Source organism: Drosophila obscura, unplaced genomic scaffold, assembly GCF_018151105.1.
Source record: "Drosophila obscura isolate BZ-5 IFL unplaced genomic scaffold, ASM1815110v1 contig_9, whole genome shotgun sequence".
Lineage (NCBI taxonomy): Eukaryota > Metazoa > Arthropoda > Insecta > Diptera > Drosophilidae > Drosophila > Drosophila obscura.
Window position 1 is genome coordinate 5,226,639 of NW_024542883.1, and position 21,029 is coordinate 5,247,667.

Sequence of the window (21,029 nt, forward strand, 5' to 3'; positions counted from 1 at the left end):
ATCGTGGCCAAAATGTTGGACAAAGAGAACACGCTTGTCACAGGACTTTAATGAGGAATACGAACATGGAACATCGTTAATCATGACACTCTAAATATTATAATGAACCATTTCGAGCAGCTTTACCGCTTCATTTACATACTCGTACATGGCCTTGTTTCACATTGTACAATTAATTTATAAGCATTTTACATGAAATTAAATCAAATATTTAATGCAAATTTATTTAAGGCTGCGGCCAGTCATTGAAATTGTAGCTTAAATGTTCATTACTTTTATAATTGTTACTCTTTGTTGCTTGATTTTTGAACAAACTTTACGTTTGAATTGCTTATGTCGATGGAAGCCTTCCCACATACTCGTACTAGTAATCGTTTAGATTGAGATATACCCACATAAGTGCATGTGTATCGAAGGTGAAGTTTATCCTTCAACTGTACGTTAGGCGTTCTTTTAAACCAGACTACATATATGTATAACAATAGATATTTTTGCAAATTAATACACTTTAAATATGTATAATTACGAGTATATATAGAAACAAATATACTGAATGTAAGTGGGCATCGTCTGAAAAGAGATTGAAATTTCCAAGTTCAACAACTTTTCGAGGGTTTTTCTTTAGTTTAGTGCAACTTTACATGAATATGTAATCGCAAAAAAACAAACAAACAAATATGTGCCGTAAGTTTGCTATAAATAGAGAATCGAGACAACAACCAGAAAACACGCTCTAAGTCGTATTTAATTCTTTAAAGGAGACAACAGCAACAGCAGTTGGATATGATCGTAAAATTTCAATAAAAATAAACTCTTATAAAATTAACCGATTTGAGGTTTTATTATATGCTTTGTCGTATATTTTAATGTTTTCAGATATGGCATTACATTTAAGCTTCCTGTGTCTTCTCTTATACGCGTTGGTGTTCCTGAAACCTCTCACAATACAAATTCCCAACATTTTCTTTGATGGGTTTTTATACTTATGTATGTTGACAATTTATTTAAAAAAAAAGTTCAATATTTAATTAGTTTAATTAGTCTGTATAGCCAATAGAGCTATAGGAAACATTTCGCTATCCAAAAAAAAAAGAAAACAACTTTTTCGTTTTGGTTTGTCTATAAAGTCCATTTATTCCAATCTCTCAAGGTTAGTTTCGAATTCTAATAAAAATAACATCTTTCGAAGCCCTGATATCCATCGGTGATATTTTTATACCCGTACTCAAAAAGAGTAAAGGGGTATATTAGATGTGTGGTAAAAGTTGATGTGTGTAACGCAGAGAAGGAAACGTATATATATTCTTGATCAGCATCAATAGCCGAGTCGATATAGCCATATCTGTCTGTCTGTCCTGATGAGCGCCTATATCTCAGAGACTATAAGAGCTAGAGCAACCAAATTTTGTTTCCAGAATCATGTGATATCACACTGCTACTCGCCCCGCCCCCTTCTGCCCGCACAAAGGACTGTGGCAGCCACAATTTTATAGATATCAGAAAAGTAAAAGCGTAGTATCGTAGAGAATCAGATGGGATCATTATTATAGCCAGAATGAAGAACTTATTTTCATTTGCCTCCCCCTCCTCCGGGATGCTGACGCTACTTATTCTCTTTCTCGCTCGCACTCACTCTGCCCTGTGCAGTGCGCCATCTTTCGCAGAGAAGATGTAGAATCTACATTATAGATGTATAATGTATGTATAAAAATATAAAATGTAAAACATTTTAAAACTATACATAGATCATAAGCTCACAAATTTATATACTGACTGAGTACGGGTATAAAAGTAGAGTCGCGTCCAAAGAAGCGACTCACACGGTCCTTCTCGTTTTGAGTTGGTCCTGAGCTCACTTTGAATGATGACCTTAAACTTTGAGACCTTTTAGATTGACATCGATCTGATCCGATTCCGACTAATAGTACCCAATAAACAGCATAGATGGAAAACGTTTATATTTGAATATATTTGTAATTTTTAATATGACTTCAATTTCTTGTTTTATTCGCCTAGCTACAGATGAAAACTTTCGTATAATGTATAACAATCAATAATCGCTTTAGTTTAACATTAATCTTTACAAATACAAACACTTTTTAATTTACAATTTGATAAGCAAACACTATATGCATACACCATGTATATAGTTAGTATGTATGTATATGTACATATTGTATAACATCTATGACTTCAATTTGAAATATGAAAACTTTTAATTTAAAATTTGTAAGCGCGCTGCGTTACTGACTTGAGTTATTTTTGATTCATTTAACATGGTACAATTGATTTAAGTTGTTTTTGATTTATGTATATATGTATATGAATGTGGGTAGTATTAGTATACGAGTATATCTATAACAACTTTGATTAGTTTAGTACTGCACTGAGGGGCTAGTATGATTAGCAATTGTAGCAAAAACTATGATCAATTTGATTGGAATGCAATGGGAACGCGAATATAAATTTAAAGAGCTAATGGACGTGCATTTGCATACATAGTTGTGTGCATGAGGTTAGGCGCATGCACATCACATCCGGGGAATACTATTAAGTTCGATATAATAATATATTTGGCCAATTGTCTTGCTAGCACACGATTACAGCAATGCATAGCATACAGTTACTAGAGTTCAGTTTGTTTTGATATGATCATAAATCACAACAATATTTTCTATCCAATATTTATGGAGCTAGCAGTATAGTAATATACAATATCTCGGTTAGGCGCAATATCAATGACACGACCATACATAGTTCGAGTGGCTCGCGTTTCGCTTTGATTATCCTCTTTTAAAATAATTAACAATGGTGCTTCGTTAAAAGGTTGCAGCTTAAAAAGTCGCTACATAATAGATTAACATAAAAAAATTTTCAAAAACTAATGCAGTAATAGTAAACATTAAAACATTCTTTGGAACATAGCAAAAGCTGACTGCAGCTTCAAAACGATAAAATATTGATATATGTATGTATGTAAAAGTATACGTATAGTTTTTTTAATAAGTAAGTATGACGAACGGCAACGTGAAAATTGTCCGTGTTCGGTACGGCTCAGTCTTCTGCAAAACTCAAAATCGAATGGCGATGATGTTGAGGACGTCATGGGGTTTCTCTGACTGTCGGCATACGCTAGCGTTAGGCATTGTTGTTTTCACCGCAGCATTGCATGCAGTCCATGCAGTTGTGCTACCTGTTCCCATCATTCTTTCGGCTCATATTCGATGAGGTCAGCTGTAGCTATAGATACAGAGAGAGAGAGAGAGAGAAAGAGAAGAAAATGCATTAGGCAATATCAAATGCAAATAGAAGGAGGGAAAGAAGGTAGCGTGACAGTTGCGGAAGGGAGTGTGAACAGCTCAAGAAGCGTGCAAGCAAGGCTCAAGCGTGCTGAGAGGTAACTGACCTTTAGTCCTTGCATTATTATTTGTGGTGTTCTTAAGCTTAACGTGTCTCAACTTCACACACAACAACAACATCAACAACAACAGTATATTAATCAGAGGAGGTGTCAAGGAACATACAATGAACGAGTCAACGAGTCAAAGGTGTACAAAGAGAGAGTTAGAGACAGTGTGAATAAGTGAGAGAAGCTAGAGAGACTCTATAGGGTTAAAACTAAAATTACCTGCAAGGATCGTATGGTGTCCAACAACGCTTTCTTCTCTTCTAGCAGTATGCTTATGTCATCTTGGGCGGCCTTCAAATATGAACGCAGCACATCATTTTCCTGCTTGGTCTTTTGTCTGTTAAGGGCGCAATGAATATGTGAGTTAGTTCTCTAAGATGGTCCCAATATCAGTCGTACCTATAGCTTTCTGTGTTGACTTTGGAGTCCACTAGCTGCCTACGCAGCTGATCATTGTCAAGTTTCATCTGCTGCATAACCAGCTGCATGGAGAGCAATTCCCGATCGCGTTCACGAGGCGCCCCAAACAAGGCGCTGCTCAGCGCCTGATGTTGCCCGGCACTCAGATTAGTATCTGCAATTTAAGCAACTATAATATATGAATGATTCATTTTGTTTAACTTAATGTCTTGCCTATGGGCTGAATATTCAGCAGGCCGCTTTGATCACGCTCCAAACGCATGCGTCCGATGCACAGATTAATGGGAACTGGACCCGGTGAAGTAATATTGACTGGTGGACGGTCCTCAAGCAAGTTGATGCGAACATTTTCGAGATTTATCTAAAGCAATACAAGTCAATGCATTTATTATTTAAGAGATGTGGATGGAAGAGCTCACCGTGACGGGCATGGGCGGGCAGATGACCTCATCCTCAGCCAGATCGCCCAATCCAATTACGGTGCTCATCGACAGATCCAAATGTATGTCTTTCACACGAATCTCGGCATGATGAGTGATCCAGCTAAAAATAGTCGTAATCATGTTCATAATACGTTAGGCGATTAAACTGTCAGTGCATCCCACCTCTGGATACGTTTACGATCAATGATGCCTTCGATTTGGTTGGGCATGTTAAGGGTCTCCTCCAGGCGTAGACGTATGCAGGGCGGAGCCTCTGGGTTGTATGGGGCCAGATTCCAGGCCTTACAACGCGCTCCAAATTTGGTCTGTAGTAAAATTTGCCACAAAAATTAAAATAAACTCGATAGGATCTGAGTAGAGTTAGCTTGGGAAAACCTAAGGAACGACATGCAAAGCTACAGGCACACGCATGCAATGGGTGTTTGTCAGTGGTGTTTGTGGTTGTTTCGTGTTATGGCACTGACGAAAAATTTTCTTTTGTTTAGGCAGCGAGTGGGTTTAGTTATCTACTCGTAGTTAGTTTTACTGGTACCATTATTGTTAGTCGTAGATCTGTTGCAATCTGATGCCTTTGTACTTTTTTCACCTATAGTTATTGTTTCTGTTGCATTAACCCGTGTTCCTGTAACCTGTTTGCGCTCTCAATTAACTTCTATGTATATCCGAACAAACCAATTCTGTAGTTGCAAATTATAGACCACCAATAAAGCCAGATAACAAATAAAGAAATTATAAAATAAACTGGATGGGGATACAAGGGATGGATCCATGTGTGTAAGTACTAATTATATGGGAAGAGCTCAGGCTAGCAAACGGTTGGAGATACGAGTAGCTACTCCTCCTGCTCAGCATGCTCAAATTACATTCGAATGAAAACAACATTTCCAAACAAGTTCGTTCAAAAAGAACGCCTTGTACTCCAAGTACTACAAACTTAGAATTCTTGATCAATTCTTCTACTCAACTAGAGCGTTTATCAACAGAGAGCGGTTTCAAAAGACAACTACAATATAACAAAAAAAAAAAAAACAAATCAGCAACCAAGTCATTGAATCGTTAAATCATTGAAAATACAAAAATTAATACAATACTTTTGGGTAAATACTCGTATATACAAAGCGTCAAAACTTAAAATGTAAATTTAGTTAAGTTTAGTTAAGTAAGAAATTTCAATTTGTATATTGTTTATACCTTGTTTGCTTGATGCGCGATCTATTTTTGTAGTTTTGGGAGTGTTGGTTGTTGTAATTGTTGAAAGTCGTGTTGAATGTCATGTAAAGGTTGTCAGAGATAAATTTACAAGTGTGTTCGTTTGATGTTGATTATATAGAGTTGGCACAATAATTGTTTGGTTTTGTTTAGCACACATTGAGATTGATTTCGAGTATATTTAATATTTGTTTTAAGAGAGAAGAGAGATAATATAATAAGAAAATGATTATATGAGATGTTTGTTATCTTACAGAAAGCTGTACATATTTCAAATATTCGTATGGATACATTCCGCCCGCAATTTGAAAATGTCACAACTTTGAAGGTGTTCAATTTTGTAGATGTTCAGATAAAAGATATCGAAACATGCAAAAAGTTAAGAAAGTTTAGCAAAACACTTAATTGAGCAAAATGCTCAAATGAACTGAAAATCGAAAAGAATATTTCTCCTCTTTGGGTATTTACAACCAAACACAAACCAAAATATCAGACAAAACAAAAAACAAATGAAAAACTCCAGCGAAAGCATTGAGAGTTGTGAAGAGGTATACCTGCAGCTCATCCCAAGGTATGGCACCGCACTCGTCGCAGGAAACGGCAGCAACCTGCAAACGAACCGACGATTTTGGTCCTTCCTGCTGCCGTATCAGCTCCACTGTGGTCAATCTGAGGGATAAAACACCAAATTACTTCGAACTTCATAAAAGCACTTGAAAGAGGGGAGCCTGATTTAACCTAAATGTGGCCATGGAGACAAGATCGCGGCGCCGCCAGGTACTGCCCTCCGATGGCTCCGAAGGCGATGACATATTGGTCTTGTAGCTGCTCGGTTCCTCGTACACCTCACTGGCCACCTCCACCGGAGAGGCCTTCATATTGTTGTCGGTGGTGAAGGGATTTAGGCGAAACATGACGTCCATGCAGTCCATGGTCTTGTCGTCGCCCATGACACTGGCAAAGTTCTCCGAATCAGAGCTTAAGTCGCTCTGCGTGGAGAAGGTATCACTGGCATCATCGTTGGGTGTGCCCGACTTGATGGCCGAGTCAATGGAAGTCATAAAACTGGAGAAGCCCTTCTTCATGGACAGCAGGCCCGAGTTGATCTCCTTCGTCAAACTGGGGACGGTGTCTGTGCCTCCACCAGCAGAGCGGCCTGCGGTACTCTTGCCGCTCTTCGACGCGGATGCGGACGAAACGGATTGCGATTGCGTGGAGATGCCCGTATCGGGACGAGATCCCTGACTGGGTGTGGAAGAGGCCAGTGTGGGGGTGCTCTGTATCTGAACATTGTATCTATAAGAATATTTACTTGGAGTTATCTTTGAGAGCCTGGAACACGATTGTCTTACCCATGCGTATTGGGATTAGATGTATGAATGCAGCTGTCAAAAAGGGGCGGATCGTTGGTGACAGGCGATGGCGACTCAACGCTGCCAAATGCATTGCTCTTCAGCTGATCCAACGGCGGTGGTGTGGGCCAGGTGATATTTCCGCCTGGGAATAAGTTAGTTATCCATTTTCACTTTGTTTTCAATTAATTTTCGAATTACAGTTTTACGTTCACTTTACATTATTAGAGATGCACTTGAATTGCCGTTTGGGTTAGTTTAGTACAAAGAAACATGCGAGATATCTATGGGGAGCGTTAACCCGAAGCCAAATGGATTTGGGGAATGTGTAAGCAACCGGACATGGAAAATTTAAAGTACACAAACGCATCCGTATCCATTGTGCTTCAAGTAAACAGCTTCTAGTGTATGTAAGTGTCTAGGAGTCCTAAGTGCCCACTGCCTACATAAATAAAATGAGTAGTTTTAAGCAAAATTACAGCACAAATCGAAAAGAGGGGGAGAGGAGGAACCGCTCCTAGCTAGAAAATTTGAGCTTGCTTGGAGGGCAGGGAGCTAGACGAATTTGGTGACAACTACAAGTGAGTTAGACATAGACTAGACCAGTTTCGTGTGGATTGTGTTAGCAAATGCTCACTTCTGGGCGATGTGCATCGCTCCGATTGGTTAGTGGGGGTTTTGTGAGAGTAACTTAATCATAAAACTAAAGAGAGTGAAAGGAGAGACAACAAAAGAGATATAAATTCTTACTATTCATGTGTAAATCGTCACCCAAACTAGCTGAATCGGGTACGACACTTTCAGCATCACCACCACTTGATTCCTTACCAGGTGTTGGCGATGGCATCACGAGCGTCACCTCGATTTGCGGCACAACGCAGCCAAAAATAATCGAGTTTTGTTCATTTTGCTGCGGGAGAACCCAAAAGAGTAATTAGAGCACGTTCAACTGGAGGAGAGAACCACAGATATACCTTTTGCAGGATGCGCTCGGCATCCAGATTGAGGAAGGTGGACATCTCATTGAGCTCCTCGGCGAGTCGCAGCAGAAAGAGCAGCTGGTAGTGATCGATCTGCAGGCTGACCAGATTCGAGATGTGCGCTATGGCATGCATATCCGCAGTGCGATCGGGAGCAGCAGCAGCAGCAGCAGGAGGGCTGGCCTCGACACGCACATCCTCGTCGCTCAGGAAGGGGTTGCAGGGCTGAAGCGTTGGCAGTGGTGCCAGTCCCATGCTCTCCATGCTGGCTGTGGCGCTTTTTCCCAAATCCAGTTGTGCCTGGGCGGAGCCCGCATGCAACCAGAGCGTGATGGGCACAGCATCAACAAAGGGAATAGATTTGTTGGGTCCCAGCGAGCGAGAACCCAGGAAATCCACCCACACCGGATCCAGCTTGATGCACCACACGTCCCTGGGCTCCAGCCACATGACATAGCGGGACAGGTACTGAGTGGAAGCGGAGCGCGGCAGCTGCTGAGCACCGCCCCCGGCCGCCGCACCCGCCGGCGACATGGGCGACATCATGCTGACATCTGAGGCCGCCACATGGGACAGTATGCGATCCGTGACAATGCACATGTCACCCTCGACCGACGGGAAGCCCGAACCGAAGACCAGCGAGCCCTCCTGCAGGGAGTGCAGAGCTTGGGCCAAGTCCGCCCGGGAGCTTCCCATTTCACGGATGTTGGTTAGGGCAAAGCGCGACACTTGGATCTGCATCGTCTTGGGCCGGTCCTTTTGGTTGGGCGCATCCAGGGCCGCCTCCATGACGACACGCGGCATAATCGCCTCCACCTTGACATCCATGTACATCAGATTCGGCTCCTGCTCTACATTCAGTGCGGCCATCTGTGTGCCATAGGAGCCATTGGAGGCAATCGAGCCGCGTGCACTTTGTTGCTGCTGTTGCGACTGCTGCTGCAGTGTGTTCTGGGAGCCAACACTCGTGCGAAGAAGACTCTCGTGCAGGTTCAGGCCAAAGGAGTTGAGCCAGAGAATGGAGCCGAGATCGAAGTGCATCTGAATCGGATTCACATGCACAAATATCTTCGATGGCGGCACTGCAGGAGAACCGAGAGAGGAGGCGTCAGTGATGACAACACAATGGGTATGGAATGCTTTTCAGGACTCACGTGGAAAGACAAAGTCTCCGGGGTAGTAGAAGTACGTATACTCGGCATGGATGATGGGCATCTCGGCGGGAAACGAATACCTATCCTTGTCGCCTGCAAGTACGAGTAAGGGGTGTGAAATGTGTCAGACTTGAACGGGGCTCATAGCAGATTAGTTGGAATGCAGAATGTAGCTCTGTGGCACTCGATTACGCTCTATGATATTCACCTGACGATTTGCTCTTCCTTTTATGTTGTGCTACAAAGGTGACGGACAACAACAACAACAAGAGGAACAGGAACAACAAAACCGTTTTACGTAAATCATGATCATGGCAATGGCAATGGCAATGGCAATGAGGGATTACATATGTCATTGTTAATCAGACAAAAGCAAAGAGAGAGAGAGAGATATCCCAAAATTTACATTAGTCTGAGATGCTAAAGTAGTGGGGGGTGTACGTGTGTGCGTGTGTCAGTGGGCGTGGCATGTTAATTCTGAACTGCTGTGTCTCGAGAGTCCATGGTCATACCTGAGACGAATTCCTTTGGCATGGCTTTCTTGCCCGACGTAGTCACGCGATACAGGGTAAAGTCCTCGATCCTCAGGATAACGCACGAACTCATCAGCTTGGCCAGGTTTTCCAGGGTATGGCGCTGCTGCGCTGCCTGTGACATTTGGCTGCTGGCGGAGGCAGAGCCGGAGCCGGATCCACCAGAACCAGCTGCTGCCACTGTGGGGGTGCTGCTGCCATTGGAGACGCTGCCGCCCAGCTGGGAGCTCAGCATGCTTGCGTTCAGCATAATGGGTGAGGCCGGGGTGCTACGCTCGAGCGGGGCATGTGTGGCCGGCCGATTGGGCTGGCTCAAATTGAGCACTGCCTCACGGAAGGCATTCAGGGACTCCTTCAGCCACAGCGCTGGTGCCACCGAGGCCTCCTTGTACTTGGCCCAGTGCGAGCGATCCGATTTGGCCAGATGGTACGGATAGTAGTCGACTTGGAAGGCCGTCACCGAGACCTGCAGGGCGCCCCCCTTGTCCAGATCCGGATAGCTAGAACGCCCGTCCCCCTCGTCGTCGCAGAGATGCAGATCGATGCGCTGGCTGAAAAAGTGGTACGAGGTCTCGCGCACATCGAAGGCATTGAACATGCGCTGGGCCGTCGTTGTGTGGGCCGATTCGGACAAACGGTTCTGCTGCTGCTCCACCTGGGCCTTGTACTCGGGCAGGGTCTGAAACAATTAGACAACAAATGAGATTAAATCGAGTAATCACTGCGGCAGTGTGAGCCACTGACCTGCATTTTGCGAGCCGCCTTTGTCTTTTGCGTGGCATGGGTGGCCGCCTTGATAAGGCCCGACAGGGAATCCACAAAATGCAGAGCCGCCTTCAGCTGCGAGTCGGTTAGCACCCAGAGAAGATCGTCCAGGATGAGGACCAGGCGGGAAGCGAGCAGCGAACAGTCCGCCAAACGCTTCCGAATGGTTATCCGGCAACGGGCATGGTTCGTGAGCAGACGCAGGGGGGTCAGCGATTTGTCCTGAGTAGAGCTGGCCTCGATGCGCACGGTCTGCCAGGAGAGCTCCTTGAAGATCAGTATTATACCCTTCTGGGCGTCCTTGAGGCGTGTCATACGGAGGTCAGCATTGGCCCACTTGGGAGTCTTTGACTCGACTCGAATGCGCGACATCTGCACCGAGGCGTTGAATGCGGCACTCACAAAGTTCACGTTCACAGTGTTGACTACGATGGTGATGCCGTCGACTACCTTGTGGATGAAGCTGTACTTCCCCTGGGGCACTTGTGGCAGGGCAGCGGCAGCGGCAGCAGGAGATCCTGATCCTCCGCCTCCTGCATCGCGTGTCATAGGATTGCAGGTTTCGATGGTGATGCGCACCTCATCCAGCGTCTGTTTATTGAAAAAATGTAACTCAGAGATGGGAAGGGAAACCTTTTTGTCCGCAAGCACTCACCAGTGTGATGGGCACACTCTTCAGCTTGGTCCAGCTAATACGGAAGGAGACATGGTTGCACCAGGCCGATGTCAGGCGCAGCCAGCTGGGAAGCTCCAGCAGCTCGGTGAGCACACGCTCGTCCAGCTCCAGGTTCGAGAGCTCTCCCTCGCCGCGAAAGGTGCTCAGGTTGATTTTGTCCGAGGAGAGGTTCTTTGTGTAGCTGTGTGTGTGCCGGAGATAAAGGAAATAGAACCAATGTGAGTGAGTTGAGTCGTCTGCCTTGTCTCAGCAATTATTTCTGCCTTGTCGAACATGTCCCATCGCATTTGCAGTGGAGGTCGTGGGTCGTGGAGCGTGGGGAACTGTCGGCACCAGATGGGGCCACTCAGTCAGTTGCCACCAATTGACCCACTTCCCGCTAATGGTTGAGTTTAATTGAAATTGAAACATTGATTGTGTTCAAGCTGCAAAGGGTTCCTATAGCAAGGAAGCGGATAGCGGAGTTATTCAATAAAAAGTTGATTCCATTAAAAGGCAACTTGTTACTTAAAAACTTTGACTAACTTTCGTCTAACCGAATCCTGAAATACCCTACGAAAATTACAATAATGGGCTCTCTCCTTCAGAGCGTGTCCAAGTTCTGGCCCAAAATGGTAACAACCTCAAGGGAAATAAAAGCTTTCTTAAACTTTTCTTTGGGACCTTTTATGTGACGGTGTGGGAGGGGGGATTATGTGAGAATGTTGGCAAAGGATGAGGGTGGGGAGCGGGCAACGGCAACGGCAACAAGTTTGCTCTGCATTTACACTTTTGGCCTTGTTGGGTTATAAACGTTGCTTGTTTGCAGCTTAATTACGTGGAAAATAGGATGTGAAGATGGCACCCAAAGGATTCGAGCATTGCACCAAAGACAATGCCAGCCCAAAACCCAAAAAGTTGCGTGTGTATGTAAGTTAACACATATTACAAGTTATCGCACCCCCTTAACTTCATCATCTTGCGCCACCCCACACATAACATCTTGCAGCGCTCAGTTCAGAAAGCTGACACAGCACTGACGCTGTTGTGGGCCGTCCCTCACTCCATTGGCCAACGGCCGTCGCCTGATTCTGGCGGATGTGCGGTGGTCAGCGAATTCCATTCTTGCATGAATGGTTCGCGAGCGGGGGATCTGGGAGTTAAGTTTAGTTTAAGATTTTACAAATAAACGAACGGTTCGTTCACTTCTACTCCGACACATGTCGTAAAACATTTATTAACTTGATTATATCGTTGAGCCTTAAGGGCCAGCGAATAGAGGGCAGTCACCCTCTCAACGTAATCTCCATAAGAAGACCCAGTTGCCAAACGGCAACCACCGCCCCCCGCTACAAGAGCGGGACACGGGAATCCGATCGCTGCCGCCGGAGCCGCAGCTCGGACCAACACCAATTCAAGCCACCTCCCCCGCTACCAGAGCGGGCCACCGGAAGCCGATCGCTGCCGCCGGAGCCTACGCACCGGACCGCAGCTAGGACTAACATAGATATAAAGATAATTGGCGCCCAACGGGATTGGAAATATCCTAAGAGAATCCACGTCCCCAAAAGATAAAACCATGTAAGTGACTGTTCGCAAAAGATAATAGATTTTGAAAAAAGTAAAAGAGAGAAAGAAAAATAAAAAATTAAAAAGATTAATTAAAACCACTCAAGCTGCTGCGTGAAAACGCTGCTTGAAAAAAAACATAATAAATTTAAATATCTGACAGTGCAAGTGTGAACGTCACGCAATACAATAAGTTTTTGTTTTGAAACCGAATGAGTGCATCTGTGTGGTTAAATAAATGATCGCCCGAGTTTGTTCATTTGATATCTTGCTGTGTGGTTTGATTTTTTCTCAGTAATTGCCCATGAATTGGAGTTATAGGGAACAAAAAGTACAGTCCGATAGTGACGAAAGCTTAGACCTAGGGTATCGCCCCCCACAGCCGAAACAAAATCGGTCAGAAATGGATGCAGGAATGATAAAAGCATTGGTAGACGGCGCGATCGCCAACGCCCTCGCCGAACAAGAACGGCGTTTAACACAGGATTTCAGCAGTGAAATCCAAAGAATGAGGAATCAAGTGAATGCCCTAACTATAGAAACCCCTCAAGTAGAAACCTTTAAAAGAGTGACCATCGACCCTAACATAAAGTGCGAAGTTAAGTTAGACATTGTGAAATCGGTGCCGACCTTTAGCGGAAACCATGAGGAATATGTGTCGTGGAGGCAATCTGCCGTAGATGCATACGAAGTCTTTAAAATTTATGTAGGTAGCCAGGCACACTACGAGGCTGTGGCCATTTTGAAAAACAAAATTTGCGGTACCGCGCGAGCGCTACTCACGTCCCACAATACCGTGTTAAATTTTGATGCAATTCTGGCCAGGCTAGATTGCACATACGCGGACAAAACGTCCCTACGCGTACTACGTCAGAATCTGGAAATGGTTCGACAAGGTGACGCCGACCTTATGGCATACTATGACGAAGTCGAGAGGAAACTCACGCTCGTCACGAACAAAATAGTCATGTCCCGTAATGCGGACACGGCAACCATCCTGAATAAGGAGGTTAGGGACGACGCCCTCCACGCATTTATTGCAGGGCTCAAACGGCCGCTCAAATCACTGGTGCTGCCAGCACAGCCCAAAGACCTCCCGTCCGCGCTAGCGATAGCGCGGGAAGCCGAAAATAGCATTGAAAGAAGTGCATTCGCGGCATCCTACGCAAAAGCGATAGAGGACAAATCTATTGTTTACGAGGGCAACAAACGCAACAATAAATTTCAAGGCAAGCAATGGAAAGGTGAGGATAAAAATCCACACTTCATTCCTAAGCAAGGCCAAGGCAAGCCGCAAGAGGACAACCTCTGGCCAAAGCGCGGGGATACCGAAATTATTGACCAGAATAAAGTGCAGCCTATGGAGGTAGACCCTTCATTATCCAAATTTAGGCAGGACACAAGCTGGGGAAAGCCTCAAAGTAATAACAATTACAAAAGGCCGAATTCGTCCCAGCGTCAATCGGGGCAGAGACGCCAACGGGTAAATAACATAGTGCAGCAGGCCTATAACCAGGAAGAACAAGAGTACTCGAATACAGCCGAGGCCGCAGTCGCCGAGATCGACGAAGAAAACGACCCGACCGGCAACGACTTGCTTAATTTTTTAGACAGCGCTCCAATTGCCGTTCGTCGAGCGACAATTGGCGGGCAAAACACTAAAAATTCTAATCGACACCGGAGCGGCAAAAAATTACGTGAAGCCCATAAAGGAGCTAAAGAACGTAACTGCTGCTGACTCCCCTTCACAGTGAGCTCAATACATGGCTCCAGTGAAGTAAGAAATAAGTGCATAATGTGCATTTTCGGGCTAAAAGCCCCATTTTTTTTGTTGAACACGCTAAATACGTTTGATGCCATTATAGGTTCCGATTCACTAACGCGAGCGGGAGCGGCATTAAACCTGCGCGACAAAACAATCAAATACGGAAACGTAACGGAACAGCTTCAGTTCCACGAATGCGACAGTGTAAATTTCACCCAAGTCGACGACCTAACGGTCCCAAATGCGGTAAAAGCCGAATTTAAGAAAATGATACTGAAGAGAATTAGAGTTTTTTCGACCTCTAGCGAGGCGCTTCCCTTTAACACCTCAGTTATCGCCACCATTCGAACCGAGAGTAATGAACCAGTCTACTCTAAATTGTATCCCTACCCATGGGAGCAGCAGACTTCGTGAACAAAGAAGTCAAAGAACTACTGAAAGACGGAATAATCAGGCCATCTAGGTCACCGTATAACAGTCCGATTTGGGTCGTAGACAAGAAAAAGACCGACTCCAACGGCAACAGGAAGAAACGGCTGGTAATCGACTTCAGGAAACTGAACGAGCGAACTATCGCCGACCGATACCCTATGCCTAGCATACCCATGATTTTAGCAAATTTGGGAAAGGCAAGGTTTTTTACCACCCTAGATCTGAAATCAGGGTACCACCAAATATATATGGCGGAAAAAGACCGGGAAAAAACTTCGTTTTCAATAAACGGAGGAAAATACGAATTCTGTCGCTTGCCCTTCGGACTTAAAAATGCGGGAAGCATTTTCCAAAGGGCAATCGACGACGTTCTACGCGAACAGATTGGGAAAACATGTTATGTCTATGTAGACGACGTAATAATTTTTTCCGAAAACGAAAAAGACCATGTCAGACACATCGACACGGTACTGAAATGCCTGTGCGAAGCTAACATGAGGGTGGCCCCGGAAAAGACAAAGTTCTTCAGAGAAAGTGTTGAATTCTTAGGCTTCATAGTGACCAGGGGCGGAGCCAAGACAGACCCAGAGAAGGTGAGGGCGATAAAGGAATACGCTGAACCAAAAACGCTGTTCAGCCTCAGGTCATTCCTCGGGTTAGCAAGCTACTATAGGAGCTTTGTCAAAGACTTCGCGGCAATAGCAAGACCCCTAACTGCCATACTCAAAGGAGAAAATGGCACGGTCAGCAAGCACATGTCAAAGAAAGTTTCGGTTCAGTTCGATGAAACGCAACGCGACGCTTTCGGCCGCCTGCGAAACATACTGGCTTCAGAGGATGTCGTACTAACGTACCCAGACTTTAAACTGCCTTTCGACCTAACCACCGATGCCTCAGCAAGCGGCATCGGAGCGGTGCTTTCCCAAAATGGCAGACCAATAACAATGGTGTCGCGCACACTTAAAGATTGCGAGCTGAACTACGCCACAAATGAGAGGGAACTACTAGCCATCGTTTGGGCCATAGGGAAACTACAAAATTACTTATACGGTACTAAGGAGATACGAATCTTCACTGATCACCAGCCCCTGACCTTCGCCGTGTCTGAAAAAAACACAAACGCGAAAATTAAACGGTGGAAAGCCTTTATAGAGGAACACAACGCTAAAATTTTCTATAAACCAGGGAAGGAAAACTACGTCGCCGACGCTTTGTCCCGACAAAACATTAATAACTTACAGGACGAGCCACAGTCAGACGCGGCCACTATGCACAGCGAGCTTTCACTGACCTACACAGTGGAGACCACCGATAAGCCTCTAAATTGTTTCAGAAACCAGATAATTCTGGAAGAAGCAAGCCAGCCGCTACGGCGGAACTTCATTATCTTCGGCGGGAAAACCCGCCACATAATCCATTTTAATAACAGAGACTCCCTGATCGAATCAGTAAAAGAGATGGTCAACCCGAATGTCGTGAATGCAATTCACTGCGACCTTCCAACTTTAGCCTCCCTCCAACACGACCTAGTGCTGAGGTTTCCGGCAACCAAATTTTGGCATTGCAAAAATTTCGTGAACGACATCACAGATGCAAGCGAACAAGTGGAAATAACCACAACAGAACACAATCGTGCCCATAGGGCTGCGCAGGAAAACGTTAAGCAGATCCTCCGGGACTACTATTTCCCAAAGATGACGAAGCTCGCCAATGAAGTAGTCATAAACTGTAAAGTATGCACCAAAGCAAAGTATAATAGACACCCTAAAAAACAAGAGCTAGGAGTGACCCCAATTCCGTCGTATGCAGGAGAAATGCTGCACATCGACATCTTCTCTACAGATAAAAAACTCTTCTTGACCTGCATTGACAAATTCTCAAAATTTGCCATTGTGCAACCCCTAGCTTCCAGGGCAATAGTGGAAGTACGTGCCCCCATCTTGCAATTGATGAACTTCTACCCGAATACCAAGACCATATATTGCGACAACGAAGCCGCCTTTAGTTCCGAGACAATTACGTCTCTGTTAAAAAGCCAATACGGAGTTGATGTAGTTAACGCACCTCCTCTTCATAGTAGCTCCAACGGGCAGGTAGAGAGGTTTCACAGTACCTTGGCAGAGATTGCAAGATGCATAAAGATCGACAAAAAAATCGACGATACAATCGAACTAATCATGCGTGCCACGGTAGAATACAACAAAACGTTGCATTCGGTCATAGACGAGAGGCCGGTTGAAGCAGTTCATACCAACAACAAAGATCTTAAGTTGACAATTAAAGCCAAAATCGACAAGGCACAAAAGGACAACCTCGGCAGGATTAACCCCGGTAGACAAAACAGAGTCTTCGAAGTAGGTGAAAAAGTATACCCAAAGAATAACAGGAGGTTAGGAAACAAGCTAACCCCGTTGTACACGGAAGAACGGGTGCAGGCAGATCTGGGAACATCTGTCCTCATTAGAGGGAGGGTGGTCCATAAGGACAATTTGAGATAATCAAACAACAATTACTACAAATCTGATTATCACTCCCACAGGTTGGCCGCGATACTCCTCGTACTCCTTACCACAACAAATGCGCGGATTACCGACTTTTCCCAGGCGAACTACATTCCGGTACGGGACGGAGATGTGTTGGTGTGGGAACAAAGAAGCTGGGTGAGGCACTCGACAAATCTGACCGAGTTAGGGAACATCATAGATGATACTGCAAAAATGTCCGAGTTATTTCCCCAATCACATATGCGAAAGCTGTTAGAAGTAGATATAGAACACGCGAAGAACATATTGTCCGCCCTAATGATACACCATAGAATGGCAAGAAGCCTAGACTTCTTGGGAACAGCACTCAAAGTTGTTGCGGGTACCCCTGATGCATCAGACCTCGAAAGAATCAAATTAACAGAAGCTCAACTTATAGAGTCAAACAATAGACAGGCAGTGATCAACACAGAGGCACAGAGACAAATCAATTTGCTCACCGACACGGTTAACAAAATATTGAAAGAAAAACAAGGTGATCTGGTAGACACCGCTCACCTATATGAAACATTACTAGCAAGAAATAGAATGCTTATCTCAGAAATCCAGAACTTGATGCTGACCATCACACTTGCCAAGTCAAACATAATAAACCCTATCATATTCAATCATAACGACCTAAAGTCTATCTTTAACGAACAGCTCACGGAGGTCCCCATAGTTAGTCTTATGGATGTATCTAGAATTAAAATTTTTCAATCCAATATTGTTATCCATGTCTTAGTTGAGTATCCTAGGATTAAAAGTAGATGTAAGAAAATCCTAATTTTTCCCGTGGCGCGCAACAACACCGTGCTACAACTACAAGACAATGTTGTAGCAGAATGCGAAGAGGGGATCCTGGCGGTAACCGAATGCGTCGCCACCAACTTTGCGACATTCTGCAAGCAGGCCGCACACAGCACTTGCGCCCGCGAGATACACGCCGGAGGCGCAGCCTCATGCCGCACACAACCGAGCCACCTGGAGCCCGTCACACTGGTGGACGATGGCATAATCATCATCAACGGGCGGCCGGCGAGGGTCAGCGTGGACAACGGACCTCTAGTAACAACAAGAGGGGCTAATCTCGTTACATTTGAGAGCAAAGCCACAATAAACGACACCACATACGTGAATCTCAACGGAACCGTGAGCAAGGTACCAGGCACCGCGGCTTCCCCCCTACTCACCATAATAGGGCACGACGAAGTCCTCAGCCTACCACTCTTGCGACGGATGAACGAACACAACATTCAAGTTATAGAAGAGCTAAAGAATGATGTGACATCCGGCGGATCACCCAAGATCTGGTTCGCGGCAGGAGTAGCCGTCAGTTTCGCGCTTTGTGGCTTGATGCTTTTACACCATTACTGGAGTCGGAGAACCTCCACACTCAGGCTCCAGAATGTCATCAAGGAGATTGGCATCCCCGAGGACAGGGATCACCCAAGGGGGGAGTAGTTAACACATATTACAAGTTATCGCACCCCCTTAACTTCATCATCTTGCGCCACCCCACACATAACATCTTGCAGCGCTCAGTTCAGAAAGCTGACACAGCACTGACGCTGTTGTGGGCCGTCCCTCACTCCATTGGCCAACGGCCGTCGCCTGATTCTGGCGGATGTGCGGTGGTCAGCGAATTCCATTCTTGCATGAATGGTTCGCGAGCGGGGGATCTGGGAGTTAAGTTTAGTTTAAGATTTTACAAATAAACGAACGGTTCGTTCACTTCTACTCCGACACATGTCGTAAAACATTTATTAACTTGATTATATCGTTGAGCCTTAAGGGCCAGCGAAATAGAGGGCAGTCACCCTCTCAACGTAATCTCCATAAGAAGACCCAGTTGCCAAACGGCAACCACCGCCCCCCGCTACAAGAGCGGGACACGGGAATCCGATCGCTGCCGCCGGAGCCGCAGCTCGGACCAACACCAATTCAAGCCACCTCCCCCCGCTACCAGAGCGGGCCACCGGAAGCCGATCGCTGCCGCCGGAGCCTACGCACCGGACCGCAGCTAGGACTAACATAGATATAAAGATAATTTGTACACATACATATGTGTATACAAATATGGTTATATATAGCATACAGATGTACTTGATTATATATAAGTAAATTAGCTATTGTTAAGACAGGTGGCAGGACAATGCACACCAATAAACAAACACACATATGCATGTATTCACGAACAACTTTTCTGCACTTCCAGCTGTTATAATAATTCAATCATTGCAATGTGGCTACATATAGCACCATCAAAGTTTAAGTGCCCTCGATCTGGCTATCGGATAACGTATTTGCGGGAAACAGCTTGAAAGACGGCGAAAAAAGAAAGAGCGAAAGGTACGTCGGGGAAATTTGGCAATCCACTTGTTACGCCAGGAGCTGGCGGCGCTCTACCACCACTATGGGTGTGGGGGGGGGCGGCACACCGTGTGCTACCAAGAGGCAAGAATTAGTGCGGGGGGATGGGAACTAAGCCATAAACGATAAAGAAGACATAAAAGCGGGGAAAAAGTTGGCCGACAGGTGACGAAAACGGGAAGAAGGGGTGGGAAGCTGCAAATGAATATATATATATACATATGTATATACAGAAGCAGCAATGCCAGAACGTTGAACGCTGGGAAAAATCAATTTAGTTTCCAGTAGCTCTGGCGTCCGCGCTCTGACCCCAAGAGCTTTAGATTACTGTGCCCCCATCACCACCCAGCAACTGCAGCAAATACAGTTTTATAATTTGGTTTCACGCCAACCAAACCCGTCTGGGGCAGAGCCAATACTTACATGGACAAATGCTTGAGCAATTGGTTCTTTATCAGGGAGACCATTTTAGCAACGTCAGCAGCGGATGCAATTGGAAGACGGCGGTGTCGGAGAGAGACGGAGATAACCAAATAAACAAATGAGCCTATTCGCAGGCACCTGACAATCGCTCGCACAACAAATTCAACGTCCGCGCAGCATAATTTCGTTAGTTGGAAGTATGAAAGAGGCACTCATCGGCAGCAAATGGGAGTCACTTTCAATTGTTTTTTTCTCGACTCGACTGTCTTTTACATGTGAATCCTTAGTGCACCTGGCCCGGAGATCAATTGGAAAACTCGCGAGTGTGCTTTACTTGTCCCAGCTGAGTTGCCGGGCCTCACATATTCACGTGCACTTCGAGAAGTCAGTTAAATGCAAAAAACAGTCATATGTACGCCATTTAGTCAACAGTTTCTCAGCACGCAGCGTGACCGTCACAATAACGATACAAAATACCATCCGGCCAAAAAATAAATACCATTTAATACCATTTCAGTTTTGATAAATACTATTTAAATACCATACCATAAAAAAACCAGGACAATCGGCGATCAAACGAGCCCTAACCCACTTAACACCCCTCTATTTAAAAATTTGAGCACCCTTTGTTAAACCGCGGAAAATAATACTTTTTGTAAAGGGACCTTGTAGCTCCATCCTCCGCGTTACTTACAGAACAAAAATGACCACCGACATCTTTCACTTGTAATGCGTAAAATATGTTAAAGTTACATAAATTTCGTGGAAATATTTAATACCCCGCTGGTCAACAATGGGATAACGTTCTATTTTATTGATTGAAATCGTATTCCATAATTTTGATATTCAGTTTAATATTACCAGCTAGTTGGCCCTCTCAGCCCTAAGAAAATAATTTTATTCGATAGATACATCAATTTTCTACAAGATTGGCTATATATATATATATATATATTGTGTCGTGTCTGTGTACACATACATTTGCACTTCTCGGCTTGCTTTCTGATCTCGTCATGAATCGAACA

The 21,029-nt window shown here is 44.9% G+C and overlaps 1 protein-coding gene across 5 annotated transcripts; it reads right to left on the reverse strand.

Moving 5' to 3' along the window:
* Positions 1-2,909: 2,909 nt before the first annotated feature.
* Positions 2,910-20,473, reverse strand: LOC111073780 (UHRF1-binding protein 1). Of its 5 annotated transcripts, none has more exons than XM_022366281.2 (18): positions 20,005-20,473; positions 10,921-11,122; positions 10,245-10,856; positions 9,480-10,179; positions 9,176-9,205; positions 8,968-9,060; positions 7,808-8,895; positions 7,662-7,743; positions 6,834-6,978; positions 6,220-6,777; positions 6,036-6,150; positions 5,464-5,484; positions 4,435-4,577; positions 4,249-4,372; positions 4,043-4,190; positions 3,809-3,983; positions 3,629-3,746; positions 2,910-3,240 (listed from the first exon to the last, which is right to left on the reverse strand). In XM_022366281.2, the coding sequence occupies exons 1-18, from the start codon at positions 20,046-20,048 to the stop codon at positions 3,190-3,192; spliced, it is 4,449 nt and encodes a 1,482-aa protein (XP_022221973.2). In that variant the 5' UTR covers positions 20,049-20,473; the 3' UTR covers positions 2,910-3,189. The 5 variants fall into 5 exon arrangements, with proteins under 5 accessions (XP_022221973.2, XP_022221969.2, XP_022221974.2 ...); XM_022366277.2 differs by having other exon boundaries at positions 7,584-7,743; XM_022366282.2 differs by lacking the exon at positions 9,176-9,205.
* Positions 20,474-21,029: the final 556 nt, after the last annotated feature.